The sequence below is a fragment of the Phycomyces blakesleeanus genome (genome assembly GCF_001638985.1).
Source record: "Phycomyces blakesleeanus NRRL 1555(-) unplaced genomic scaffold PHYBLscaffold_13, whole genome shotgun sequence".
NCBI classification, from domain to species: domain Eukaryota; kingdom Fungi; phylum Mucoromycota; class Mucoromycetes; order Mucorales; family Phycomycetaceae; genus Phycomyces; species Phycomyces blakesleeanus.
In genome coordinates, this window is record NW_017265146.1 from 1107536 (window position 1) to 1134705 (window position 27170).

The window sequence follows — 27170 nt, forward strand, 5'->3', positions numbered from 1 at the left end:
TTGAGTCTAAGTGTCATTACTCCGGGAATAGATGAGCACTCCAATACTTCTGAAATTGTTGGAAGAGTGTAAATGTTTTCATTTGTTAGTGTAATATTGACAGTAGACATGTTTAATAGCAATATGTGTAAATAAAAAAACGCGCTTTCAGGGAATATAGAATCTTTGTTTCAAACAAACAATTTAAAAACAAGAAAAAATATTGACAGTCACTATTTTGGTTAAATATTTATGACATACCAGGAAATATAGACTTTCAAAGATATAGGTGTCAGTGAATTTCTCAAAAGCCTTTTATATCTTTAACCAGCTCAAATTATTTAGCTTTAACTACACATATACTTCTTATATAAAGCAAGTAGTACTGAGTGATCAAAAATTGTTGTATACCTAGAATCCATACCTAAAACTAAAGTTTTAATGTTTAGCATTAAATATGACTGTAAGGTCCTATGGAAACAGTATAAAATAGTTATTGAAACAAATACATATGCAGATATATGATATGCGAGCCCGAAATCTTGATTATTGGGCTTGTCTGTTTAAAATAATATACAAAAATAATTTGTAGTAATATATTCAAAGAAACTGGTATACCTGTAACCCTTGATAGAGACTGAGTTTTTTAGCATTGGATTTTGCGGTCGAAATAGTAAAAAAAGACAAATGAAAAAAGACAAATGAAAAAAGACAAATATAGCTGTGGCCCACAATAGAGAGTAGAATACTGATACCTGGTATCAGCTGTAAAAAAAATTAGTAAATACAATTTTCAGTGAGAAAATTTTAAAAACCCCTCCTATGTCTTTAATCCTTAATAAAGAATAGAACCATGATAATTGACCTAAACTACGAAGAGAAAAAAAAATAAGCAAATACAAGCATCATTCAAAGAAAAATAGGCAACTAAACAATGTATACCTGTAACATATGAATAAGAGTTAGACAATGATCTTTGACACCAACTGTGAAATTATAAGTATTTATAACCATCAGTGAATAGATTCACAAAGAGACTTGTATACCTACGGCCCATGATGTAGAGCAGAGCCATAAATTTTGGACTTGGCGATTAAAAGACTAGACAAATAAAAGCGACAAGTATTAACTGCTTAAAGAGTCATGTATACATATAGCCCAAAATGGGCAGCGGAATATTGATCGTTCGCCCTGGTGGTAAATAGACTAAAAAAAGAAAGCCAACAATAAGTATATGTTCAAAAAGAAATATATATCTGTGATTATGAATAAATATTCAAAACTTGATCATTGGCTTAAAATATAAAAAAAAAGCTAGACAAAATAATAGTTGATAGCTAAATACTAAACGAGACATGTGTATCTCATACCCTGGATATATGGTAGAACCTTAATCGTTGGTTTTGACTATGTCAAGATAACTAAAAACAACAACCAGTAAGTAGATGCTCAATATATATATATATATACTGGAGAACCTGGACGGGCAACAGAGGCTTTATAGTTTGGATTTGACTGTGTAAACACTAGAATAATCTAATTGATAGTAAGAAAATATTTAAAGAGCTTTGTATACCTGAGGATTTTTATGGAGAGTGAAACCTTGATTGCTGATCTTTGCCGTAAAAAGTATGGGAATATACAGCTTAAAGTAACTAAAGGCTCAAAGAGACTTGTATGTCTATGACTGTAAGAAAATGTCAGAATATTAATTGTTGGTCTTTACTATGAAAACACTGGAAAAATATACCTAATAGTAAGTAAATTCTCAGGAATATATATATACCTATGGTTGGAGATGTAGGTCAAAACCGTGACTGTTGACATGAGCTGTGAAGATTCTGGACATATAAAACAGGTTATAAGTAAATGGTATAATAAAGATGTATGCTTGTAGCCCTGGATGGAAATCGGGCACATAATCATTGGTGTGAACTGTGAAATTACTAGAAAGATTAAAACTGATAGTAAGAACATATTCCAATAAAAAAAACCTTGTATGTCTATAAGCCTTGATGGAGACTAGAGCCATGAGGGCTAGCATAGAATGTAAAAAAGAAAAAGGAAAAAAAAAGATTAAATAGATAGAATCAGTAGTAAAATAATATTAAAATACACTTATATATCTAAGACATTGAATTAATAGCAGGATCTTGATCGTTGACCAGGACTCTAAAAACGCTTAATAAATGTCATTGGCTGTAAAAAAGTAATCTAAGAATCTTATATACCTTTACCCAATAATGTTGAGTGGAAACTTGATAATGATCAAAGACTTGATCAATGGACTTGAATGTGCAAACGCCAGAGAAATTCAGTCGATATTAAAAAAAATCAAAGATACATGGATATCTTCAACCCTTCCTGGAAAGCTGAAGCTTAATCATTAGACTCGAATTTAAAATACTAATCAAATGTAATTGATAATAAATAAATATTCAAAATAAACGGTGATATGTGTGGCTCATGGTTGAGAGTAGGAAATTTATCCCTTGACCTATATATTAAAAGCAATAGGCAATAGCAGCCGGCAGTCCTAAAAGAACAATTATACTTGAATGTCTATGAACCTGGGTGGAGACTAAAATCTTGAATCTTGATGTGAACTATGATATGACTAGATAAATATGATAGATGACAGAAAGATATTCAAAGGAGGGTGTACGCCTATTACCTTGATGAATAGCAGAAACTTGATCATCAGCGTTGACTGTAAAATTATTAGACAATTTCAACAAGCAATGATTAACTATTAAAAAAAACGCATATATACCTTTTACCCTAGATGAGCAGCAGAATCTCAATTAGTAGCCTTGACTATGAAAAGACTAGACAAATATAGCAGACACCAAGCAAATGCTCAAAGAGATATATATACTAGTAAACTTGCATGAACTATAGAATCTTGGGTGTTGACCTCAATTATGAAAAGACTACCAAACAAAAGCTGGTAATAGGTAAATACCCAAAGATACTGGTATATCTAACATCGCACCACTGTAAAAAAAACATCCTATAATAAAATCTAAAATATCTGTAATAGCAGACTTAACACCATGGGAGATTTTAGATATCAAATTTGGAAATATTTTACTCATATACATTTTGATTAGTCTATATAACTCAGATTAATTGGGATATCGAATTTGACCCATTTTATGAGACTTGTCAACTACATAAGACAATTTTAAAAGGACAAGTATCCATAAATGGACTCTCTCAATATTTTGGCAAAACCGAAAAATGACTTGGTGAAAATCACAATTTTTTTTATTGAATAATTTTTTTTATTAATAAAGATAAAAAAAAAATCAATATTGTCGATTCGAAAACAAGGAAACAAAGAACTAGTAGGAGCCAAATTTACTGAGATTGATGACAAGCTTGTTGTCAAATTCTGTGTGTATATTAAGCTTACATATAATCTTCAGCTGATCGAGTGGAGTAGATGCATCATTGGAAACCCTTTGCGTGAGGAGGTAGTTGTTAACTTGAGCGTGGGGACTACTCTCAACTCAATAGTGTTCTACTCTCAAAGAGGGGACCTTTCCAATAAATGGATGGGCATGTTGGTCTCTACTCTCCTTGAGCATGAACACCGCAAAGGTATTGTCACGGAGTGCTTTTGCTGTAATGTCATCAGTGTCGTTATTATCAGCAAAGTCTCTTGATCCACCAAACAGGATATTCTTAACATTGTCATTAAAGTTTTCTTTAAGAAATTCTGCCGTGGAATTACCATACTTCTCTGTCATTTTGTATTTGCTCATCCATGAGCCACCATCAATACTGTGTCTCATTGCAGATTGCTTGGCAAACTTGAGATATACATCTGTTGAGATATTTAACCTATTGGTATGTATTAGGTGTTCACAGATGTGTTTGTTAAACTGCTCACCTTTTTTGGTCTCGTAGTGTAGAGCAGTTCCAAATCTTTATAGATAGTCGGGCAGATGTGTGAGCAGGTGAACCTTGGGCTTCGAGGAATATGGATTATGTCCTTCGATTTCACAGGTAATGTCATAATAATGCAGTTCTTAGATAAGGCTTGTAACTGTCTTTTCAACTTCGTCAATGTACATATTATAATCATACCTTACTGCTCTAACAAACACCAAGGAGCAAAGACGGCCAAGATGGACAAAAGATGGAGTTATTAGAGACAGTATACTATCATTTGCAAATTCTGTAACTAAGATAGCGGGTAGAATTTGCAGAAGAACTTTGTAATCCCTCCCAAGGAATGAGCCACAATGTCGTAACTCTGGAGTGAACTTTCTTGACATTCCTTGAGAGTTTTCATAATCCTTGAGGGCTTTGGACAATCTAGCCATTTGGTTAGGATTTTTCTTTAGTACAACCTTTATCAAATCATTGACTAGATACTTAGCAACTCCAAGAAGTATGTTATGCAGAACTTCAACTGAAGTATCTGTCAATGAATCGAATGACTGTAGTTCCAACAATGCATCTGTTGCCCTATTTGCAAAGCATAGGTCGCTTGCTGTCAGAGCATTTCCAGTCAAAGGAGCATCTAGAATAGTCAATCCACATCCTGATGTAGACGCAGCAGCAAGATAGTGTGCCTTTGTTCTTGCTGTATGTCTACCAGTATAATACAAAGAGCTTTGGAGGTTGGGCATGGATCTTTGTAAACGAACATAACATTTGTGGCATGGGTACAGACTTGTTGGCACGCACAAACCACATAGTTCAGAATGGCATGGAGTGTCTGCCTCGATCCAAAGGAGTGGTGATGCTACTAAAACGTTTTCGTTGTCTTTGGCAGAGAACATCACCAGTCCGTTTTCGAGCCTTTTAAAATCTTCAACGATTTTAGGCAACAAGGATATCCCACTTGCCACCTTTTTCTTGGGAATAGCAGAGAGAAAGTGGATGTTTTCAATTGAAGACCTCTCTTTGTAGAAGAGAGCAGCAAACTTCATTGACTAGCTTTCGTATGGGTTATATTGCTTTGATTGGTTTCTGGAGGTGTCGTCGGTGAAGAGTATAATAGGCGATATCCTCACCTTGTAAAACAACTTTAGATCGATTGGCTTTCCAGTTTCGTCTAGTACGTGTTGTTTTAAAAAATGAGGCTCTTCCAGCAAGGACTTGTGGCTGGCAATCAAATGAAAGACTTTCTCAGGTGAGACGCTATAGCATAGGGCAACATCAACAGAGGTTGAGTCAAAACCAAGAAGAGTTTCAAGCTTTATGCTAGTAGATTCAACTTTGATGCCAATGAACTGACCATCTTCCAGAATATAAACCATGTCGTCTTGAACAAAAACGGCTGAGTTATCCATGGTATGAAATGATTCTACTAGGAAACGGGCTGGAGTAGAACCATTCATAAAGTTAACAATATCACCAGACCAAAAATCTACACCGTTGTGGGTGAGTATAGGTTGTTGATCATACCAATGTGTTCTCCACTTTTCGCCTTGTTGTAGACAAATGGACTGGTTAGGAGTGCGGTCAGGGAGGGAAAATATGTTTCTTGCTTTCTTGGGGTTGGCAGCAAGAAACCGGACATGGTCTGAAGGCAGGTTGATATAAGCAGACATGGTATTGTTTTCCGGCAACTGGATATCGACTTTTGTGGATGGAAATACAGGAATCTTGAACTTTTTCCTGGTCTGATAGTTTAAGAGGGCATCCAATGAGGTAACTTGAATGGGGACTTCTTTCGGATAGCTTCCTCATGAAGCTTAAGGACAAGACTTATGGTAAACAGGTTCTTTTTCAAGATCCTGCGAGATACCATGTCATTATCACCATCAACAAAGGCAAGCAGTACCATAGACTAGAGATCAGGGAACGGGTGGGTATCTGATGTATACTGGTTCCATGTCATATGCGATCCAGTTGCTTCTCTCAGTAAATCAAGATCTTCATCCAACGATGAGCTGGTATTGGATGCAGAAGACTACATACTATTTCTTATATGCATGTATAGCACTGGAAAAATAGGGTAATTTCATCTGGATCAAATGTACCAAAAATGTAGATGATTGAGCCGATATCATCACAATTTTTGTGATATATCATTTTGAGCAATGGTACGATATCATCTATGGTGCTGATGCGTATCATCATAACAACGGGTACACGAAAACCCAATGTAGAACGATTGTCAGTCCGCAAACTATGGAAACTGAATAAATATTGTAGTTACGCTTTACTCCTATCGAGTCTACCTCTTTATGTGTTATATTTTGAGGTCTATAAAGAGCTAGCGTCCCATATTATTATTTTTACCGGGTTTTTTTATTGGCTGCAGAAATGCTTTAAAAACTATCAAAGAGATGATTGTAGGTTTTTTACAATATAAAGAAATGATGATAGTTGGTTTTTTATACGTGCTCAAAGTGATGAAACTAGGTTTTTTATACACACAAAAGCAATGAAACTAGGTTTTTTTACAATGGAAAAGAGAAACAAAGCATGGGTAGATTTTTATAAACAAGCCTCTTTGGTTTGTTTATTTATTTTACTTTTATTTATTTATTTTTTGGAAAAACATTGGGTTATACATTTTTTGTTCAATTTTGTTTTATTTGATAGGAAAATCTTTTCTAGATAAAAATCCTAATTTCGCGACAGTTTTGATACTATAGCTATTATAATCGCTAATACTTCTTGCTCGCTATATATAATTTAAAGCCTTCCGGGAGTAGACATGGAATACATACTTTAATAGCGGGAATGCTATTAAAAAATGATTAATAGAAAAGAAGAATTAATAAATGATTTAAATTGAAATTTCTTCATAAATACTTACAAGGCGGAGAAGACTTGACATAAAATTGATATAAACATGTTCTTCAGAATTATCAAGACAATACCAGTAGTCTTTGAATAGAGATACATTCTAAAAATGAATAATTATTAATATTGTGCGTAGTAAAGGCGTATTTATTAAATATATTGTAGTTAACTTACCAAATATTACTGATTATACGTCTTCGTGCATAATATTAGACATAACTAATAAATCATAATAAAAATAAATATATATCTATGAGGAAGACAAAAGAATAATTTGAATTTTTTTTAAGAAAAAAACTTACCATCATGTTCGATTAAGAGATGATGAGACTCAATGGAAATGAGTAGCAATGGCTAGACAAACAATATGATGAGTAACAAAGATCTGTAAGATAATGATATCTTACCTTGATATATCAGACAGAGTATAGTCAAACAAAGAGACACATATTTGGTATCGAGCTATAAAAGAAAGAAAGAAAATTGTAAGTGAAATTGTAAAAACATAAGCAAAAGAGAAACAAAGAAAATATCAATAATAAATGTTGTTAAAAGAAAAAAAAAGGAAAAAAAAAAGACTTGTCTTAAAATCCAGTTTGACCCTGACAAAATGCGGGCTGTAAAAAGTAATACTCCAAAAGAAGATGACCACCGTCATCTTGAAATACTACTTTGTGCCTCATTGAGTTAGAAAAGAAGTTGTCTAAATGTGGATCAAGCGGTTGGGAGATGTGCTTAAATATCAAATGAAAGGTAGAGAGTTAATCTGCACCGCTTATCCTCTTTACTAGTATGTGAATTTTAAATATGATATAACAAGTGTAGTGAATTGTACAATATTAGTTGAAAATTATTAATATTTATTTTATTAACAGAAAATGACAAAGCGTATTCCTACTGCTCCCCGCCGACCCAACCTACGCATGAATGCTGTTCTTAATAGCACAATTGCAGGTGTTGTTGCTCCAATTGATACACCAACTCCAGAAGTAGCAGTTGACACAGCCCCTGAAGTTCAAGTCGCTGTGACCCCAATGGATCACGTCCTTACCTTGTTGGCAGCCAACAATGTGTCGATGCAATCCTTGCAAGAAAATGCAAAAGGAGTGACTGATGCAATAACTCATTTGAAGAATGGCCTGGATTTGTCCAACAAGACAAATGAATTTTTGAAGAACTCGGTCCTTCAGCTCATGACTGAAAATGCTGAAATAAAAAAGGCAATGACCAGCCAAAATTCCGTGATGCCTTCTGCTGTACCAGCGGATTCTTCTTCTTCCATGGATGATGATCTTGACCTTGGAGCGAAACATCATCCCTTGATTTCTGTAAGTAAATTGATAATAATAACATTACTGATTAATATATCTAATACTGTTTTTATAGCAACTTATCAATAGTTACATCAAGAAACCGAACTTTGTTAGCACAGACCCGCTCAAAGTTGCTGAGAATAATAATAGATCAGCATGGTCAATGACTGGCACGTATGGCGACAAGTACAACAAGACACTTGCACTGGCTCTCTTCAAGTACCTGAGACCTCAAAGATGTTGCACAAATGTGTCAAAGAGTGTCATTATGAATATAATAAAGAATCACTACCAAAATCAAGTGCGAGTCTTCCGGACCTCAGCAGAGAAGATTATGGTTAGAAATAAAGCTGGAAGAAGACGCAACAGAAAGAAGACCGTAAGTTTTAAAATAAAGTTAATTTACTATTGATTTAATGTTTTAATACAATACTCTTTGGTAGCTTCTTGACCGTCGTATTATCACGTACCAGACATACACAGAGGCTATTCATGAGGGCATGAATCGATATGATTGCGGAAATATTCTTTCTATTGACGTGATGTCTGATGGCGAGTCGGATGGAGATAACAAAGTGCGGGCATATCGTCCCAGCTGGAGAACTGATGAGGTAATGTTAAACATCTATTTATGTTTTAAAGAAAATAATAATACTTTATTAATACTGTTTATTCTTTAAACCAGCTCCAGACGTTTATTAGTACTATTGATGAACTTACTGTTATCCGTTTGAAGAAAAATTCAGAAAGCTTGAAAAAGCGCATCCCTTATGAGAAAGAAGTGAGCATTCCCGAGAATTTGGCAGTCACTTTACCAGATTGGTGCTTTTCAAAATAAATCATTTTTTTCTTGCCAACTATTTTAGAGTCTTTTTTCTACTTGTTTATGTTTACGGATTAGCATGATGTATACAGATGCATGTATAGCATGCCAAGTACAAACAAAAATTTATAGAAATAATAAAAAATAAACGTGCAGCTATATATATTAGTCTGTATTAATTAATATTTCTTTTTTATACGTGTTTTATTTTTGTATTTGAATCTAAATATATATTTTTCGTGGCAAAGGAACTACACACATCTGAACTTCGCCTTCTAGACCAAGGTGCTCGCCTACTGCGACTGGATAGCAGATTCTATGCACTGGGAGAATGCTGTTCATGCTGTCATCTTCGAACCCCACCTCATTCACCTCAACTCCTTCTCCTGCTCTGGGCTGAAGTAAAACTTCCTTGTACCATCGTACATATGCAAATACATGCTGGCTCGCATGACCAGCAAACGAGTTTACAGCAGTATTGACAAAGAGGTACTGAATTTGGCCCGCGTATGGCTTGGTACTTCTACCATCACTTGTCTCAAACAAGGCTTGCATGAACGACCCACGCTGATTCTTCGTTTTGCTCTTGTAGATTTGCCCAAGAAGATTGATTGATTCAAACTTCTGTATCCGATTGTTAACAAAATTATCGGAATGACCAGCCTGACGATAATGAACAAGAGTTTGATCATCGTATGTCTCGCGATAGTATTCCAACAAATGCTCATACTCGGATTCATCCATGGAAATCTCCCCCTTTAGAGCTAAAGGAAGTGCGGAAGGGGGCAAAGGCTCGTTTCCCTTGACGATATCAAAGTTGATCTCAGGAGAATCAAGAAAAGCATTGATATCGAATTGGATTGAGGTGGCAGTGGAAGTGGAAGTGGCTATGGAATTGGCAGTGGATGCAGTGAGCTCAAGGATGATCGCCGAATGCTCAGGTCGAATTATTGGCAAAGTTTGGCGAATAAGATCTCCCTGGTATGCTTCTTCAAGATACTTCTTCATATAGGTTCCCTCAAACCCGTCTTTTCTATTTGTCGCATAGTTTTTCAAGATACCATTGCATCTTTCGAAACTAAAAAGCCAATAGCCATAAACCGGGCCAAAGTTCAGTACAGTCTCTCGCAGATGAAGATGGAGATGCATGTTTGGCGAAAGGAATGGGGCTTTATACAACTTCTCGCACTCTCTGCAGAAAGCCTCCAAAGATTGATGGGCTTCATCAAGGTGAGCCATGGATATGCTTGGCATTGAGAGGTACTGGCATGCATTGACAAACGTTGTCCAGTTACCGAGATGAGCTTCAGGTAGACGACCACGCAGGAGAACAGGAGAGTACACCAAGCACCAAGACTTCCACTCGTCGGCCTTCATGAATGGGAAGCCACGCCCGATCTTTGTCCCTAATGGCGTGTAGTCCTCTGGCAGTACAAGCTTGTCAGCATCCAACTGCATTTCGGCCAAGTGTGCATCTGTGATGAGACCTGAAGATCTCCATTTCTCCATTATCCTCTTTGCTGTTCCGAGGTACAGGTTGTGCATCGGATCGATGACAGTGCACTCCACGAGGTTAAAGTAAACCAGGTCATGCAATTCTGACCATCGGACACCATTTTCCCTCTCCAATCTCTTTCTCTGTGCATCACTGCTGGCCATTCTCCACAACTCAGCATCACGGCGGTTTTCGGCATCAGTGCGAGGCACCCACTCAGAAAACACGAACCCAGAGTAGTCCACAGCATTGGAGTCTGGAAGGCGAGGGAACTGTCGGTTGCACTTATTGCATGCACATGTGCTTGAATGAGAGGTGAACCCACAAGTCTTACGGGCAGCAGGAATGTCGCAGGCAACAAGAAGAAGGGCAGCACGGACAAGAGCACCAGATGGGCACTGTACGGTAGGCATCACCACACCGCCATACAACTGGTTGAGTTCCGCGACAAGGGGACGGAGGTAGTGATTGATCTCACTTGTCTTTGCTTCCTTGGGCCCTGGCATGAGACCAACGAGAACAACATTCTCCTTCTTGTACCGTTCCGATCTTGGCAAGTTGTTGATGCAAAGGTATATCGCACCACAGGAGTAAGTGACCCCATCGAAAGGTTGAAACCAATCGATGTTCATGGTAAGCATTATGGAGCGCTCATGATTCACAAACGGTAAACCATTGCTATCCTTCAGACTGTTCCACTTCGTACCGTCGTAAATGTCAAACATCATGCCTGGAACTTGCACTCTGATTCTCCAATGGTTGATGGTGTCTTCGAATCCAGGGCGGCAAAAAAGGATAGACAATGTTTTGATTATGGAGTTATACATGTAGATCTTTTTGGGGATAGTCAAGGCTCTTGATGTTGCAAAGAAAAGAGCGTTTCCACATTCTCTACCAGAGAGTCTCTCGAAATTACAGCACTCTGGAACAACATCGGACTCTTCGTATACTTTGTTACAATCGCCACATGCAACAAACCGCTGGACACCTCGAGTCACGTCGCTGAGACCGGTCATAGAGTTGACACCGCTTATACTGAGGGGAAGACGGAAAGACTGTCCAAAGTGTGCCAATACTTCGTTAAGAAACTTTAACAGAACAGCACCACCAGAATTGACAACATATTTGGATATGAAGAAGGCAGCAAAAGAAGCAATGAAAGCATGAGTAGGATCGACTGGCATATTGGATGAAGAAAAGTGCTCTATTTGAAAAAAAAATCAATACTTGTTGACTTTATTGATTTATATGTGCTTTTTGTACTAACCTCTAACATCATCAGATTCATCGTCAGAAATATCCAAAATGGTTGCTTCAATGACACCCTCATCTTCGCTTTCAGAATCAAACAAGGAATCAATGCCAAAAAGAGGTAAGTCTTCGGCTGTTTTGTTAGGTAAAAAAGAATCAAATTATTAGATATTATAAATGATTATAAAACTTTAATAAAAATACTATGCATACCTTCAACTTGATCTTCGGCATCAACATTGTATTCAAAGTCAATCTCCATGTCATTGTCATTCGACATTACTTCTATAACTGAGGCTATATTATATGAAAATAAATATTTAATTAAAATTGTCTCAATAATAATTTTCTTAAATTTGAACTTACAAGAAGATCCTGACTGATATTGTCTCACGATATCCTGTTGTGCATGTCTTCTGAGTGTTTGGGTAGACACCAAAACAAATCCCATGCTATTGGAAGAGCATTTAGAGCACTTGCATTCTGAATTGTTGTTGTTGTTTGACATATTGTGTGCGTGTGTTTTATTTTTTAAGTCTTTAGAATTGACAAGAATAGAAAATTGTTCAGGAACACAATTTAATATATATCTTTCCAAATTATACCAGCTTCCAAAATGACATAGTTTATTCCGGTTGTTAAAATGGGCAGTTCTCTAAACAGTAATTGATTGCCTCATTCTAAAATACAATAATACACGCTTTTGTTAAAACATGTCGTCATGTACATTTTATTGGCTGTAGAGCATATACAACAAAAATATTTGTAGTAATATCACGACCATTAACCTCATCATACTTATAAATAAATATTACAACAATAAAAAGCTTTATTATCTCACTCAAAAGATATCATTTGGTTTAAGTTTCCTACAACTATTGACTCTGCGACATGGCTACAAGTCCCAAAAAGAAATCTCGCAGACATTTTTTACAAAAAAGAGTAAACTCGTTTTTTTATCCAATAAAACAGACCGAGCATTATCATCGCCGTCGAAAATAAAAAAGACAAAAGTGATGGAAATTTAAGCTACCACTCCACAAATAATAGTACCCTACGCCATAGATGAAATTACCCTATTTTTCCAGTGTAGGTCGTTGCTGTTGTGGTGGTTGAAGTTGAAGAAGTTTTTAAGAGGAAGAATTGAAGATTTGAGATTAGGAATGAAGATTTGTGAGAACTTGTGTAGGTTTTGTTTATTGAGAAAGATTTTGTATCAAAGTTTGACGAGGTTCCTACACTGAACTACTACTGCTATTTATATTGTTTTGGATTAGGAAAATTATATGACTGGGGTCAGGTAATCGATCCTATCTGAGCCTTAATCAGAGCAACGTGATCTTGGGATAATTAATGTATGATTAATTATATAAATGTGTGTAGTCCCAATGAAGTATTAACATCGAAAGTAAATGTGTTTATGAGTTATAATTATGCTTATAATAATCCACTGATGTATCCCATATTATGGTGATATCATCATATGAAATATAATCACTATCATGCATGCCAAACCTGTGTGTTAAATAATAAAGTAATCGGTAGACACCTTTGACTGGAATAGCTGAGGCCTTATATTATTTCCTTAAGACTTATTCTCAATTACAGCAGTAGTCAATACTCATTTACAACAGTTGCCTGGACTTGGACTTTCAAAGGGGCTGGTGTCCTCATCCATCTTGATAATACTTTCACCGGCATTGAGTTCAATCTCGCAAACATTATCATCACCATCACTGTTCATGTCGTCAACATTGCTGCTGTTGTCATCCTCCAAATCGGATTTAACATGTAGGTCTTCGTTAACGGAATCGTCATTGTGATCAGAGGTGGCTGGCTCGGCAGTGTTTGTGGTCTGTCTTTCTGACACTAGGCTTCTATCGGCATATTGAGGGCTAATATCGTTAGCAATATGAGTTGCTAACTTATGATATTTGGTAAGGTGGCGTCATAGATTCCATACGCAATCGAAATCTTTTCCACAAAGTGAGCAGGTCTTTCTGATATCGTCAAAGACAAAATTGTGTTGACCTGGTCCTTTGGGAGCAGAAACTACCACCCTAGAATTTTTTGGGTAATTAATAATATGCTGCATCACAGAGCTTTCGTGATGTAATGTATTGTCTAACATGATAAAAGAGTATAGACGACCACCATATATTTATTTATTTCTGCATCTTGAAACAACAAGTCGATTTCTTTCAGGAACCAATGAAAAGTATTATTCATGTAACCAGTAATAAGCGTATAATGGTCTTCAAAAACCAATGAAATTCATTAATTTGTTACAGTTTAGCTTGACACAAAAAATAAACATTGAGTGCCTTTTTTTGTTTCATACAACTTTTTTCATTTTTTTAAAGATCAGGTAACAAATAGCACTTGATCTTGCTACTCACTAGCTAATTATACTACAGATCAACTCTGATCCTCTCACATGATTAAGATCTTAAAAGATATTGCTAATGATGTGATTCTATTACGAGTTCTGATTAATAAAATCTAATTGAAGTATAATAGGGCATGTGAATTCTTGACATAAAGAGGTATGTAGAGAATCTTGTTTGTATACTGATTTTATCCATACTAACATAAAGATATGTCTTCTTTTTTTTTGCTTTGTTTTTTTTTGTTTTTGTTTTGTTTTAGATTCAATTAATATATAGTAAGTCATCTAAAACATAGTAATCTTCATCAAAAGTCCATGTACTAATGACCTTTCTTTTTTTTGCAGGTTTGACATTTTTGCTCGGATTTGAAACTTGTTCTTCCAATAGCTTCTTTGCTTTTATTTTAAAAGCATTAATATGGTTTTTGCTTTCAAACATGCAATTGGGTTTTTCAAAATTCTACTCGCTTTTGTTTCTGGAAACATTTTCAGAATAGCTATTAAATATTTCTAGCTGCTAGTGCAAGCATACCTACTCTACAGTAGCAGCTACTGCAGGGTAGGTATGGGAAGCCTAAAATTATCTACCCCCAATATTTTCAACCCATAAAAATAAATAAAATCGTATTTTACCAGCCAATTTTTTTTTGCAATCCCATTTATCAATTTTGCGATTCTTTCGGATCTGAAACTTCAATGAAAAAGCTATTCCCAAAATAGTAACATAAACTCACGGGCTGAATTACAAAATTGTTACACAAAAAAATCTGCCGTGGTGAAATATAATAGGGAGTTTCATTATCTCTTTGGATAGAAATTCAGATTATGATTCGTAAAGTGGGGTTTTCAATGGTAAAATGATTGGCTTAGAAGAACCTGAGTAGAATTAAGATGTGTAGATTTAATCTGAGGAAAAAAGCTTTTGGGTTGAAATTGAGAATTGCTCATTTTGACATCTTGAAATACTTAAAGCAAGAATTTGTCAATTTATTCGTCTGCCTTACATATTTCTACTTTATATACAAACTTTAATAAGCAAAATTCCCAGTATAAGTGATAGATATTAATATAATCGTACATAATAGGGGGTTTCACCAGTTTTGAATGTTGACTGTTGGATATAGTGGTAGTTTAATTTGGAAAATGATTGGCTGTAACAAATCTTCAAAAAATGAAAAATGAGCATCCTAGCATCTAAAAAAATAGTTTGATACTCTAGATGTCGTGACTTAGCCAAAATTTTGTAAATTTTGTACTTTATGTACGATTGATGGCGAAGTTCATATAGAAGCAAAGTCAAAAATAAAACATAAATAATCTATATAAAAGTAGTTATCTTGATACTAAATTATAGAAGTCTAACTTACTTGTGAGGAATTTGGGCATAGGCACTATATTTATGGGTACTCTAATCAAGTGTATTGTACATATGAATTTTGACATATATAAGAAAAAACATATCAACCAAGGGTCATTAGGGGGTTTTACCAGTCTTTTTTTGGTACTTATTATTATTGGCTGGTGCTTAAACTACTGCTATATCCAACAGTCAACATCCAAAGCTAGTGAAACCCCCTAATAAAATATCAGGTACAAGAATAAGATGTTTAATTATTATTCTTCATTTGCCAGAGACTCTAGCTGTGTTACCATCAATTTTTTATTGAGACAAAAATTTTAAATAAAAGCTTGCTATTGCTATAATACTATTCTTTATCATCTCTTCTTTCGCTCCTGGTATTCAACCACTCAACTTTATCAAAGATCCAAGTTATGACAAATGATATTCATGACACTTTACAAGCTCTCCTTGCCCGCATGGAAGCTTTGGAAGCACGCTCTGCTGCTCCTCCTGTGGTGCTTGATGGTTCTTCTGCTGATGAAGACGACACAATGCTACCTACCTGCCATATTGTCAAACGACCTATCGCATCTGATCTCACTCCCTTCCACAAACTTATTAAAGCCATTCCCGGGATGGAGCACGACTTCTTCAGGCAACCCTTGGACGAAGCCTCTCGCCACCGATTCCTCCTTAACTGCCCACGAAATGTACTTCGTCAGTACCAAGCCCCTGTTCTCAACTACAGTGGTGTGGGACCTCACACCAAACATACTGATGCCCAACTCGCTGATATTCAGTTCTGCCTATCTGGTCTCACCCGTCCCATTGACCTGTTTGCACATGATGTGCTTGTGGAAGGATCTATCCAGATTACACAGGCGTTGGGTTTTGCCAACACTATACATGAATTACTATCAGACCTTGTCTCTGTTGTCACCCAGATGCGTAGTGATAATATCTGCTGAGATGGCAATCTACCTATCACACCAATTGTCACCAACTCTGCCTTGGAGCCCAAACCACTTCTCAACTCTCAACAAATTGTGGAACAATCTAAGCTCCAGCGTGCTTTGCACAATGCCGCACGACCTTTTTGAATGAGAAAGGAAAAACGCACCAGCAAATCTAACCAGACCAACAAACCCACTCAATCTGATCAGACTTCTGCTATCACAGTCCCATCTTACCAGCAATCTTCCCATCCCCACGACTTGAAGAAGGTTTTTCACAGTCGCCCACAGCTGTCCAAGTCTCAGACAACCAATACACCACAGTAGGTGAGCGCCTTCAACTACACTCAAGTGTAATAGGTCATTGGACGGTCTTCTAATTTTCAAAATTATTTTTCAAGCATATTATAGACGATATTTTCTTTTCAATAATGTTGATAATAAAATGTGCTCAGAATAAAGCAAAACTTAGAGAAAACATAGTTTATTATATATATATTTAAGAGAAAAGATATGAGCTCTAGTAATGAGTTGTGTCACCACCTCTCTCGATTACTTCTTTAAGCCTATCTGGCATACTGGTTACCAAAGTTTCCAGAACTTGAAGTGGTATCTCCAACCATGTCTTGTAGATTATCACTTCAAGTTCTTTCACATTGGTTATTTGTACTCTATTCTTGCGAAGTTTCCTCGCAAGATGAGCCCAAATATACTCAATAAGATTAAGATCTGGGCTCTGGGCAGCCCAAAAATCAAAGCTATCTATTAGACACCTCTCTTTTTTATACCATGTGGCTTAAGCGTCTGTGTGGTATGGTGCACCATCCTCTTGGAACAAAAACTGTTTGTTATTATCCCTGGACAGTTTCTTGTATCAGGGAAGAAAGTACTGAGCCAAACAGTCCATGTACTTGTCTTGATCGATATTTCCTTTCAATGTTACCAAGGGGCCAAGACCCCCACCCCAGAAACAACCCCAAATCATGACGGAACCCTTACCAAACTTGTATGTTTGAACAATATGGTTCTTGTCAAACCTCTCGCCAGTCTTTCTGATGACTCTGACTCTTCCATTTTTGTCAACTACCATGAATCTGGACTCGTTTGACCAGACAACTGACTTCCACTGCTCAACAGTCTAATTCACATTGTCAAGACACCATTTTAGCTTGTTTTCCTTCTGTTTCTTGGTCAACCCTGGCTTGCGAGCTGCTGAGTGAGAACTAAAGCCAAGAAGTTCCATGTTCTTACGGAATGTAGTCATGCAGATAGAGATTCCCACATCGACTAATCTCTGATGCTGAGCCGCAATTGACACAAATGGCTCACTACGAAATGAGCACACCATTGCAGATTGTGTTCTCTTTGTAACCTTTGGTTCCCTTCCTAGATGGGTCAAGGGCTTGGAAACACCTTTATCTCTGAAGGCTTTCACTACATTTCCAACAGTGCTCTTCAGAATGTCAAGGGCTTTAGAGATTTCTCCATATGTAGCGTCCTTCTCCCATTGACCTATAATTCGGCCCCTAATGAACACATCTAGTTCTTGTCTTTTGGGTTTTGTGATGCTTGAAGTTGGTGGAGTCATTTTGTGCTTTTCTTTTATTTGTTTAAGAGTTTTTAGTGGTTTTACAAAGAAAAGAGTATTTTGATAACGCATAAAAAAAATCAAAAAATCAAAAAATCTGTGACCGTCTAATGACCTATTACCCTCGAGTATATTTCGCAACGCATGGACCAACCTTACAAACAAACATTGGGTTCAATGGACTGTTGAACAAGGGTACAACATCCCTTTCACTCATCTGCCACCCATTTCCTTGTCTGGACCATTGACGAACCACAACCAGATAGACAGCAATGTGATCGAACAGGAGATCATGTCCCTTCTGTGCAAGAAAGCCATTGAGGAAGTACACGAACCAGGGTTTCGTTTGCGCATCTTCACAATTCCAAAGAAGACAGGCAACCTCCGGCCTGTCCTCAACCTACAACCACCCAATCAGTACATTCCAAAACAATCTTTCAAGATGGAATCCATCAAGCATGTCTGCCAGTTGATCCAGTGTGGCGACTACATCACCAGCATTGACCTGCAAGACGCTTTTCTGCACATTCTGATCGCCAAGTTCTCTGGCAAGTATCTTCAGTTCTCCTGGAAAGGTCTCATTTACCAGTTCCGCGTTTTGCCGTTTGGCCTGCCCTTGTCCCTATTGGTATTTACGAAGATGGTTTGCCCAGTACTTCGTTGGGCATGGCAACAGGGGATTTGTCTGTCAGCTTATCTTGACGACTTGATCGTGATTGCCCGATTCCCAACACTGTCCCTGCATCACACACAGTGAGTAGTGAACAAATTACAGTCACTAGATTTCTTGATCAAAGCGACCAAATCTCCTCTAACTCCCTCAAACTCCATAGAGCACCTATAATTTGTGATCAACAGCAAGGATATGACACTAATCATCCCTTGCTTCAAGTTGAGAGATATTCGGAGTGAAACATCTCACCTTCTCCACAACCTGACAATCACCTTGAGACAGCTTTCTTCATTCATCAGCAAGGCCCAGGCAACCACTTTGGCAGTCCTTCCCATGCGCCTGCAAACCCAGCAACTGATATCCATATGCAACCAAGCCTTGTACTACGGATTGCAATGGACCAGTCCGATACACCTCTCTTCCATGGCTTGGCAGGAACTTCAGTAGTGGATCGACCAGCTGAAGGCATGGAATGGACACTCATTCCTCCCAGAAGTACCTCAAGTCGAAGTGTACACCAACGCCTCAGAGACCGGTTGGCACATCGTGTACAACAACACCGTCCTGTCTGGCACATGGACCACAGACCAACAAATCAAGCACATCAACTACCTCAAATTGCTGACCATTGCCTTTGCCACCAAGCTTCCATGCCTTCAAGGGAAAGCCTTTCGCGTTTACTGTGACAACATGACCACGATTGTCTATGTCAATCATTTTGAAGGAACCCAGTCTGCCAAACTCATGCATCTGGCCACGGACATGTGGAAGCAATGCTTTGTCACTGGCACCCATGTCTGCCTGGTGTACATTCCCTTGCCCTTGAACCCTGCCGACCCTCCCTCTCACAGCTTGATTCAGCAGCTGGAGTGGAGTATTTGTCTAACGTTCTTTCGGCACTTGGACTCACTGTGGAGACCCCACCACATCGACTGCTTTGCATCGAGCCTGAACACCCACACTGGAAAAATAACAATAAATACACACCGGGAAATTCAGGCATACTATTGTGAATATTCCGCATTTTACAGTGGGGTTTTGCCTATTTCCACTGGTACCAAAGCTGATCTGGTTACATGTGCACAGACCTGCTATCTACAAGTGTAAAGTTCGATAGCACTAGTGAAGTTGGGGTCAATAGTAATTTTATATCTTTGTATATAATAGAGTACCAAGAAAACTTTATTTCAAACTTTGTTTTTTTGCTGTAATACAATCTGTTTCCATGTTAAAGGTTAATAATCAGGGACTACGTCGCATGTGTATTGTTGAACTATCCCTGGGTGAATAGTTAGAATCATGGACATTTTATTGCTTATAAGCCAATCATTAACACTCTTTATTATGAGGTCATAGATTATCTGCTCCCCCAATTACTTGATATTCAATTATTATTGGTTTGAATTATAGTTTATTTTTGTATTTATTAGAAAAAATAGAATGATTCTAGGTTGATAGTATTGGAATAATATTATATGCCTTGGGCCGTCTTCACCGGTATCCTTCATATGACTCAAATCAAGCAGTGCTTTATATATAATGTTTGTAAACCCTCATATTCAGTAGTTATCTTTGGCACAGATACTATTTAACATAATAGAAGAGAAGTTAGATGTGTATTTAAATATTTACATGTTGTGAGTGATATATTAATTTGAGGATACATACAATATAATGACTGAAGAAGATAAAAATAAAACTTTGAGAGTTCGAGGCATGGCGTCAAGTATAATTTCTTTAACAATGAAAATAATATAGAGAAGTTAGTTTGAGTGAATTGGGTGACAGAATATGTAATGAACGTACCCAAAGAAAGTCAATTTATTTGTAGACCTAGATAGTACTTGTCAAGAGTTGATATAACCTTTAGTAAAAAACATATATTAATATACAGTATAAATAATACTATCATACATATTAAGAGAATAAAAGAAGAAGTCTTACCATGTCAATGATAGCGCCAAGAGATAGAGGTTCTTGATTCATTGCGTGTTTGGCAGATGAACATTCATCTGTAATAAAAATTATATTCTGTCAGATACATATTAAAAGTAAATAAAAAATAAAATATTACCGTGTTGATGGTCTTGTTTAATTGTAGGGAATATTTTTGGCGATATTGTCTATAAAAAAGAAGGAGAAAAGTCAGAATAATTTTATATGATGATGACATGAAGTATAGTTACTAACCTGGACTAATCCAGATGGCCATTGTAAAGAGAATACATCAGAAGGAAAAAACACGCTAGTATCTATGACAACTGAAATAATAATTATTATTTAGTTATATTTGAAGAAAAGAATTGCTTTAAAAAAAAAGAAGATATGTTACCAAAAAAGTTTGCGAATATAGTAAAACACTAAGAGAGTATATATGTATCTATGACAACAGAATGTGTTAATCTTGTTGTTGTCTGTACAGAAGTATTTTTAAGAAGAATGTATCTTACCAGTAAAATTCACAGTTATAACAAAAATCAGAAAGAGAAAGAAAAGAAAAGAAAATGGTCGATAAGGAAAAATATGGAAAAATAAAAAAAATAAGTAAATAAAATACAAAAAACAAAATAGGTAATTAAAAAAAATGAAACTCAAAAAAAATATCCAAAAAGCATAATAGATATAATGGTGTAGTATCTAAAAGCAATCTTTGTATCAATTTACACAGTGTGTGTACAAGAAGTTACTTTAGATATATTTTTTTAACCAAGATCAATCAAGACTAGACATCCTTTTTTTTTGGAAATATAAATATACGTTTTTGCTACAATCTTACTCACTCTTGCTCACGCACTCTTACAATTATTCTTACTTATACTCACACTTTCTCTCTCTATCTCCCCATCTTTTTCTGTCTTTTATTTTGGTATGTTTGATAATAAATATAATTGTAGTGTATAATAAAAATTTATTCAAAGAATATAAAAGCATTAACAGTTAATACATATTTGAACTTATATTTTTAAATTAATAGAATATGTCTAACCAAAATGAAAGCTATCCCACTCGACGCACTCCTGCTGAGAGAGAGATGACAAACTCTCTTGCCATCTTGCGTCGTGACATGACCACTGTCATGAAAGACGTTGCTGATATCAAAGCAAAAACTTCGAACACTCCTGTGTCTGCTGTTTTGCAGAGTCAGCCGATGGCTTTAGTGCATGCTGTTGCTCCTGTGAGCATGGAAATGAATGTAGCTGGTTCTTCCACCATGGCTTCTGACGCAAAATCAGTCAACAAAACAAAAGCCTATGTATGTATCATACATATAGTAAATTATATCTTTAATAACTTACCAAGATTCAATAGAGACTTCTTCGGGAGCATTTGTGGGACCCTAAGTTCAAGTCAAAACATTTGGCTGAAATTCAAGCCAACAATGGCAAGCCAAGGTGGAACACGGCTGTCAACTTCAACCAGTCGCCAAACACTGAGCTGACAGAAAACCTCGTTGCCTACTTGGAAAGAAATTTCGTAGGAGCAGGACTGAGAAAAAGTGATGTTCGTGACTTTGTCTACACGAACTTCACTAGCAGAAAGCGTGCAGCTAATAAGTCTCAGGCTAAAAAGAAGTCAGACAATGCTCACAACAGAAGGAGTAGCCGCGAAAAGGAGGTAAGTTATACTTTATTTATTTATTATTTGAATAATTCTTATCTAAGTCATTAATTTAAAGCAAAAAAAGAAAACTAATTTAATATTTTCAACAGCACTTGAAACGTCGCAAAACAGCATACCAGTCTAACAAGACTGCTATTGATGACGAGATGAAAAGAGATTGCTCTGGTCTCATTATAGAAGAGGCTATGTCTGTTGGTGAGTCAGACGATGGCACTTCGCCTCATGTTTCTTATAGTGGGCTTCGTCTTTGTCGTCCAGGTTGGAGAAGTGATGAGGTACTTAGTTTTTTGAAAGTTGAAATATTTAATTTAGTTAATATATTATATTGTATTATACTGAATAAAATATTAATGTCTTTAATATAGTACAACCACTTCATCACACTTGTTGACAACAAAGTGGTAGCTGATTTAGGCTTAAATAGCCATCAATTGCTGTCACGTGCTTTTGGCGAAACCGTTGAAGGACCAGTCCCTGATGCAATTGCGTCACAGTTTCCTCAGTGGGCTCTTAGAAACGGGCCCTAAATAAAGTTTATATTTTTTGTTCTTTTTTTCTTCATTCATAACGTCCTATACTTTAAATAACCAAAAAAATGCATAAAGAGGCATTACTTGTTCTTTGTTTTTTATTTAATTATTCTCATAAAAAATCATAGTGCATAATTATTCATAAAGGCTTCAGGCATAGTATTTTTTTGGCATAGGAATGACCAGCATTCTTTCTTCGTTCATATCAGTTACATCTACAGCAGTTGCAACCTCTAAGTGTATGCGATGTACAGGCAAGATGCTGTGATAATTATCAGCAGAGAATTCTGGCAAGCAGATTGCAATACCTTCATCTCTGTGTTCATTGTCATTTGTCGAATTATACCATCGGATGTATGCAAAAACATGCTGGTCTTGATGTAATGTTGATGCTCGGTGGTTTGGATGAGGAGGCAGAGTAAATGAATGTATAAAAAGATACTGAATTTGTCCGGTATATAGGCTTGAAGTTCGGCCATTGCTGCTACGGAAGAAAGCTTGAACGAGTGACCCGCGCTTACCAGAACTGTTGTTCCCAATATATGTTTGGCCAAGGAGATCAATTGATTTCAATTTTGTGATTCGGTTATTTACAAAATATTGTGACAATCTGGCATCGTGGTAAGAAATGAGATTGGGCATGGCATAGGCGATTTTATAATAATCTAACAATTGAGGATAATCAATATCACTCATTGTTGATTCTTTTAAGGACTGTAAAGGAAAGGTGGATGGGGGGAGTGGTTCATTGCCTTTGATAGGTGCTGCTCGACTTAAGGATGAGTCTACAAATTGTTGCAGTCGGAAAGGTTGTTGGTTGGTTGGAGCATAAGTGGCATAGGTCATTATAGGTGCGGTCGTAGAGGTAAGTTTTTCGAAAAGAGGAAGGAATGGAATGAGGCTTGGACATGATAACGTATTTCGTACGTAATCAGCTTTGTATGCGTCTGCAGTGAATTTTGTCATATAGGTTGTTTCAAACCCGTCTTTTCTGTTTGTCTTGTTATTCTTTAACAAACCATTGTATCTCTCAAAACCAAAGAGCCAATAGCCATACACGGGTCCAAAATCACGAATTGTGTCATGAAGATGGAGGTGCAGGTGCATGTTGCAGGTGAGGACTTTTGGTTCATATGTATCTTCACAAGATTGACAGAATTCTTGTAGATATCTGTGTGCTTGGTCTATTTCGATGAAACTGATTGACGGCTTTACAAGTATACAGCATGCTTTTACATAGTGCATCCAGCCATTGAACATATTGGACGGAAGAACTGGTTTTAGAAGCACGGGAGAGTACACCAATACCCAAGACTTCCACTCATCTGCTTTCATGTGGGAAAAGCCCTTTCCTATCTTCGTTTTCAGCTTGGTATAGTCGCTGGGCAATATCATCGTTGCTGCAACTGTCTGCATTGCAAGCAGATCATTGTTTTTCATTTTTTTCATTGTTGTCCATGTTTCAATCATTCTCTTTGGTGTTCCCAGAAAAAGATTATGCATGGGATCAATGATCGTTCCACGTACTAGATCAAAGTATCCAAGGCAATACAACTGCGACCATCGAACACCATATTCGACCTCCAGCTGCTGCCTTTCTGAGGGTGTACTCGCACTATTCCACTCCTCAGCATGCACACGGTTTGCTCTATCACTTCGATGGCGCCACTGGTCACAATCAAATCCACGGAAATCGACAGAAGAAGTGCCTGGTAGACGAGAAAATTGATTGTCGCATTTGTAACAGGCGCATGTGCTGTTGTGCGCGGTGAACCCACTAGTCTTTCTGGCAGCAGGTATATCGCATGCAACCATCAATAAGGCTGCACGAACTGTTGCACCGTCTGTTTGCTGGTAGGTGGGTATCTGTATTCCAAGATAGAGCTGTATCATTTTGTCGACTAATGGCTTGAGATAATGATTGATCTCTTCTGATTTTGGCTCTTTTGGTCCGGGCATGAGGCCAACAAGGATTGTATTTTCTGCTTTAAACCGCTCACTTCTAGGCAGGTTGTTAATCACCAGGTAGATAGCACCGCAGGAATAGCTAGTACCATCGAAAGGCTGGAACCAGTCGATGTTTAATGTCAGCATCAATGAACGAGGATGCTCAACAAAAATTTCATTGTCATTGTCCTTCAAATCAGTCCAGGCTTCACCATCGTAAACATCACACAATGTATCAGTGATCTTGAATTCTTGGTTCCAGTGCATGATCTTTTGCTCGAAATCGGGATGGAGGAAAAGAATTTTAAGAGCACGTGTGAGAGACTGATATACATAAGACTTCTTTGCGACCAAACCACCAGACAATGATTGGACCATTAATTTGCAATTACAGGCGGTATGTGCACCAAGCTTTACGAAATCACAATTCAAAGGAGCAGGTACACTTTCCTCATACACCTTGTGGCAATCCTGACAAACGACAAATCTCTTAATCCCTTTTGTCATGGCTGAGAATCCTGTCATGCTTTGGAGACCAGAAAGACTCACGGGCAATTGGAAATCCTGCTCGTAAATCGACAAGAGCTTGTTGATGAATTCGATCAAGACAACAGCGCCCTTATTGACCACATAGCGGGAAGCAAACATTACCACAAAAGTAGCAATGAACCTGTGTACCGGATTTTCAGGCATATTTGGGGTGGCAAAAGGATCTATTGTAAAAAAAAACAAAAAAAATTAACACCCCCCCTTTTTTCAGATTTTTCTTTTTTGGTTCTTTTCCTTGAATTTTTTTTGGGTCTTTTTTTATTAGTTAATTAACACGGACTGACCTTCAGTATCGAATTCTTCGACTTCAATCTCAACAATATTCTCTTCATTGTCTTCACTTTCTTCACCGCCATTGCTTTCTTCGTCATTGTCATTTTCATCACCATCACTGCTTTCGCCATTCGACTCATTGCTAAAAGCAACCTCATCGTCAGAAATTGGGGCTCCTTCCCAAACAGGCGAGTTGGTCTGACCGTCCATTGCTTCTATGGGTCCGGTTTGTTGGTTTGATGTAGCTACATATAGAATTCAATTTTTAGTTTACTTCTCTTTTTATCACAATTAACGTTTCTTACTTTCAAAATCAATATCCATGAGATTTCTTTGAACAGATACATCTATTGAAATAAAACATTATATAAAATAACCAAAATGAAAATGAAAATGAAAAACAAAACATACTTCTTTCACTTCTTTCCATGTCTTCATATCTTGCTCTTTTATTGTGATGCTGGAGGGTTCGTGTAGAAACAAAGCTGTAGCCTTGTTGATTATCGCTGCATTTTGTGCAATAGCACTTCTTATTATAAAGTTCAGAAGTAGAGGACATGGTGTTTATTTTGTTATAAATGTTAAGATAAAAGGGAAACAAGTGTTACATTTACTTTATTTGTTCAAACTTTATAATAATAATAATAATAATGATAAAATAACTTGGATGGTTATTATATCCGAGCCAATAGAAAATTACAACATGACTTTATAAACATGTACACCAAAAAACATGCTGAGATGAAAAATTGCTCTAAATATCCACATGTAACCATGAACCTTCACACAAGGGTATTCAGGGTCATTTCTCCAGTGCCAGCTTCCGACGTACATGACATGGAAATGGGATCCACAAGCATTTGCAATGGACGTACTTTCTGTACCTTGGACAACCTGGCCTCACCTATATCTTTGTCCACTGTGGAACCTACTTCTCTACATACTGCAGAAACTACAATGAGAGAAGGTTCCCACTACATTGATAATGCCTAACTGGTCGAGTGCCCTCTGGTATCCTTGTTATGTATGAGGTAAAAATAAGATATAAAATAAAACAAGTGCAGACGAGAGTATGGTGAGACTTTGTTTTATTAGAAGAAGTGAAAGAATCAGAAAAGAGATGCTGTTCTATTGCTATTAGTATTGTGCGTTTATATAGACATTGTATTTAGATTGGTGATGATATGATGATATCATGTAATGTCTGTTTCTCTATCATTATCTTCTATGATTTAGTTCTTATGTTTTTAGTGTTATTGACTAGAGTCTTAGTATTTGTCTTAGTATGTTCTTTACGTAATTTCCTTGTATAAGGGAAGGTATATCTTTTAGTATCGTTACTAGTTGTCGGTAACTCAATGTACGTATTTATTGAGTGTCTGTACTTTTAATTTAAATCTACGATTATGTTGGATACAACACTGTTGACTACTAATTTAGCATATATATAAGCTGTTGACAGCTGATCTAGTATATATATAAGTTGATAACCACCAATTTCATATATATATGTAAGCTATTGACCACCAATCAACTATATATATAAGTGGATGACAGTCAGTCTGCTATATATATAAGCTTATAACTACTAATTTAATATATATATGTAAGCTATTGACCACCAATCTACTATATATATATATAAGTAGACAACAGCTAGTCTGCTATAT

General features: G+C 36.7%; 13 protein-coding genes across 13 annotated transcripts; 6 read left to right on the top strand and 7 right to left on the bottom strand.

Annotated features, from left to right (window-relative positions):
• Positions 1–472: 472 nt before the first annotated feature.
• Positions 473–2011, bottom strand: PHYBLDRAFT_169707 (hypothetical protein; the record flags this gene model as incomplete). Its single annotated transcript, XM_018436139.1, has 8 exons — positions 473–538; positions 598–744; positions 922–965; positions 1026–1080; positions 1131–1185; positions 1556–1666; positions 1766–1820; positions 1927–2011. 8 exons carry the CDS (start codon positions 2009–2011, stop codon positions 473–475), a joined length of 618 nt encoding a protein of 205 aa, XP_018290619.1.
• Positions 2012–3494: 1483 nt separating this feature from the next.
• Positions 3495–5785, bottom strand: PHYBLDRAFT_146769 (hypothetical protein; the record flags this gene model as incomplete). The annotated part of the gene is made up of 5 exons (XM_018431720.1): positions 3495–3811; positions 3878–3912; positions 4075–4928; positions 5010–5616; positions 5667–5785. 5 exons carry the CDS (start codon positions 5783–5785, stop codon positions 3495–3497), a joined length of 1932 nt encoding a protein of 643 aa, XP_018290620.1.
• A 753-nt stretch (positions 5786–6538) lies between these two features.
• On the bottom strand, positions 6539–7436 carry PHYBLDRAFT_169709 (hypothetical protein; the record flags this gene model as incomplete). Its single annotated transcript, XM_018436140.1, has 5 exons — positions 6539–6631; positions 6678–6693; positions 6767–6856; positions 7161–7215; positions 7355–7436. 5 exons carry the CDS (start codon positions 7434–7436, stop codon positions 6539–6541), a joined length of 336 nt encoding a protein of 111 aa, XP_018290621.1.
• Positions 7437–7631: 195 nt separating this feature from the next.
• PHYBLDRAFT_146770 (hypothetical protein) lies at positions 7632–8904 on the top strand (the record flags this gene model as incomplete). Its single annotated transcript, XM_018431721.1, has 4 exons — positions 7632–8081; positions 8140–8445; positions 8510–8677; positions 8752–8904. The coding sequence occupies 4 exons, from the start codon at positions 7632–7634 to the stop codon at positions 8902–8904; spliced, it is 1077 nt and encodes a 358-aa protein (XP_018290622.1).
• A 207-nt stretch (positions 8905–9111) lies between these two features.
• PHYBLDRAFT_169711 (hypothetical protein) lies at positions 9112–12143 on the bottom strand (the record flags this gene model as incomplete). The annotated part of the gene is made up of 5 exons (XM_018436141.1): positions 9112–10540; positions 11210–11588; positions 11652–11768; positions 11849–11932; positions 12002–12143. 5 exons carry the CDS (start codon positions 12141–12143, stop codon positions 9112–9114), a joined length of 2151 nt encoding a protein of 716 aa, XP_018290623.1.
• Positions 12144–13256: 1113 nt separating this feature from the next.
• On the bottom strand, positions 13257–13766 carry PHYBLDRAFT_146772 (hypothetical protein; the record flags this gene model as incomplete). Its single annotated transcript, XM_018431722.1, has 2 exons — positions 13257–13559; positions 13599–13766. The coding sequence occupies 2 exons, from the start codon at positions 13764–13766 to the stop codon at positions 13257–13259; spliced, it is 471 nt and encodes a 156-aa protein (XP_018290624.1).
• A 2031-nt stretch (positions 13767–15797) lies between these two features.
• On the top strand, positions 15798–17088 carry PHYBLDRAFT_146773 (hypothetical protein; the record flags this gene model as incomplete). Its single annotated transcript, XM_018431723.1, has 4 exons — positions 15798–16254; positions 16336–16434; positions 16530–16672; positions 16885–17088. 4 exons carry the CDS (start codon positions 15798–15800, stop codon positions 17086–17088), a joined length of 903 nt encoding a protein of 300 aa, XP_018290625.1.
• A 422-nt stretch (positions 17089–17510) lies between these two features.
• Positions 17511–17907, bottom strand: PHYBLDRAFT_169714 (Homeodomain-like DNA binding domain-containing transcription factor; the record flags this gene model as incomplete). The annotated part of the gene is made up of 2 exons (XM_018436142.1): positions 17511–17542; positions 17571–17907. The coding sequence occupies 2 exons, from the start codon at positions 17905–17907 to the stop codon at positions 17511–17513; spliced, it is 369 nt and encodes a 122-aa protein (XP_018290626.1).
• A 110-nt stretch (positions 17908–18017) lies between these two features.
• PHYBLDRAFT_169715 (hypothetical protein) lies at positions 18018–19871 on the top strand (the record flags this gene model as incomplete). Its single annotated transcript, XM_018436143.1, has 4 exons — positions 18018–18102; positions 18884–19092; positions 19580–19683; positions 19748–19871. The coding sequence occupies 4 exons, from the start codon at positions 18018–18020 to the stop codon at positions 19869–19871; spliced, it is 522 nt and encodes a 173-aa protein (XP_018290627.1).
• Positions 19872–21557: 1686 nt separating this feature from the next.
• PHYBLDRAFT_169716 (hypothetical protein) lies at positions 21558–22728 on the top strand (the record flags this gene model as incomplete). The annotated part of the gene is made up of 4 exons (XM_018436144.1): positions 21558–21833; positions 21890–22195; positions 22291–22476; positions 22567–22728. 4 exons carry the CDS (start codon positions 21558–21560, stop codon positions 22726–22728), a joined length of 930 nt encoding a protein of 309 aa, XP_018290628.1.
• A 63-nt stretch (positions 22729–22791) lies between these two features.
• On the top strand, positions 22792–23763 carry PHYBLDRAFT_159178 (hypothetical protein). Its single transcript, XM_018433932.1, has 4 exons — positions 22792–22985; positions 23194–23352; positions 23444–23596; positions 23667–23763. Exons 1-2 carry the CDS (start codon positions 22910–22912, stop codon positions 23310–23312), a joined length of 195 nt encoding a protein of 64 aa, XP_018290629.1. The 5' UTR covers positions 22792–22909; the 3' UTR covers positions 23313–23352; positions 23444–23596; positions 23667–23763.
• A 450-nt stretch (positions 23764–24213) lies between these two features.
• Positions 24214–24744, bottom strand: PHYBLDRAFT_102238 (hypothetical protein; the record flags this gene model as incomplete). Its single annotated transcript, XM_018427693.1, has 1 exon — positions 24214–24744. A coding segment is annotated over one exon (531 nt), but the record flags the coding sequence as incomplete, so codon positions are not given.
• A 1530-nt stretch (positions 24745–26274) lies between these two features.
• Positions 26275–26604, top strand: PHYBLDRAFT_146779 (hypothetical protein; the record flags this gene model as incomplete). Its single annotated transcript, XM_018431724.1, has 3 exons — positions 26275–26467; positions 26503–26531; positions 26596–26604. 3 exons carry the CDS (start codon positions 26275–26277, stop codon positions 26602–26604), a joined length of 231 nt encoding a protein of 76 aa, XP_018290631.1.
• Between the last annotated feature and the right edge of the window lie 566 nt (positions 26605–27170).

What these genes read in the sequence shown, in the direction of transcription:
- PHYBLDRAFT_159178 (XM_018433932.1), top strand. Translation starts at nt 22,910, where the DNA reads ATGACCAGCATTCTTTCTTCGTTCATATCAGTTACATCTACAGCAGTT. An exon ending in TAAGTGTATGCGATGTACAG is followed by an intron (nt 22,986 to 23,193) that starts GCAAGATGCTGT and finishes TCCGGTATATAG; the next exon opens with GCTTGAAGTTCGGCCATTGC.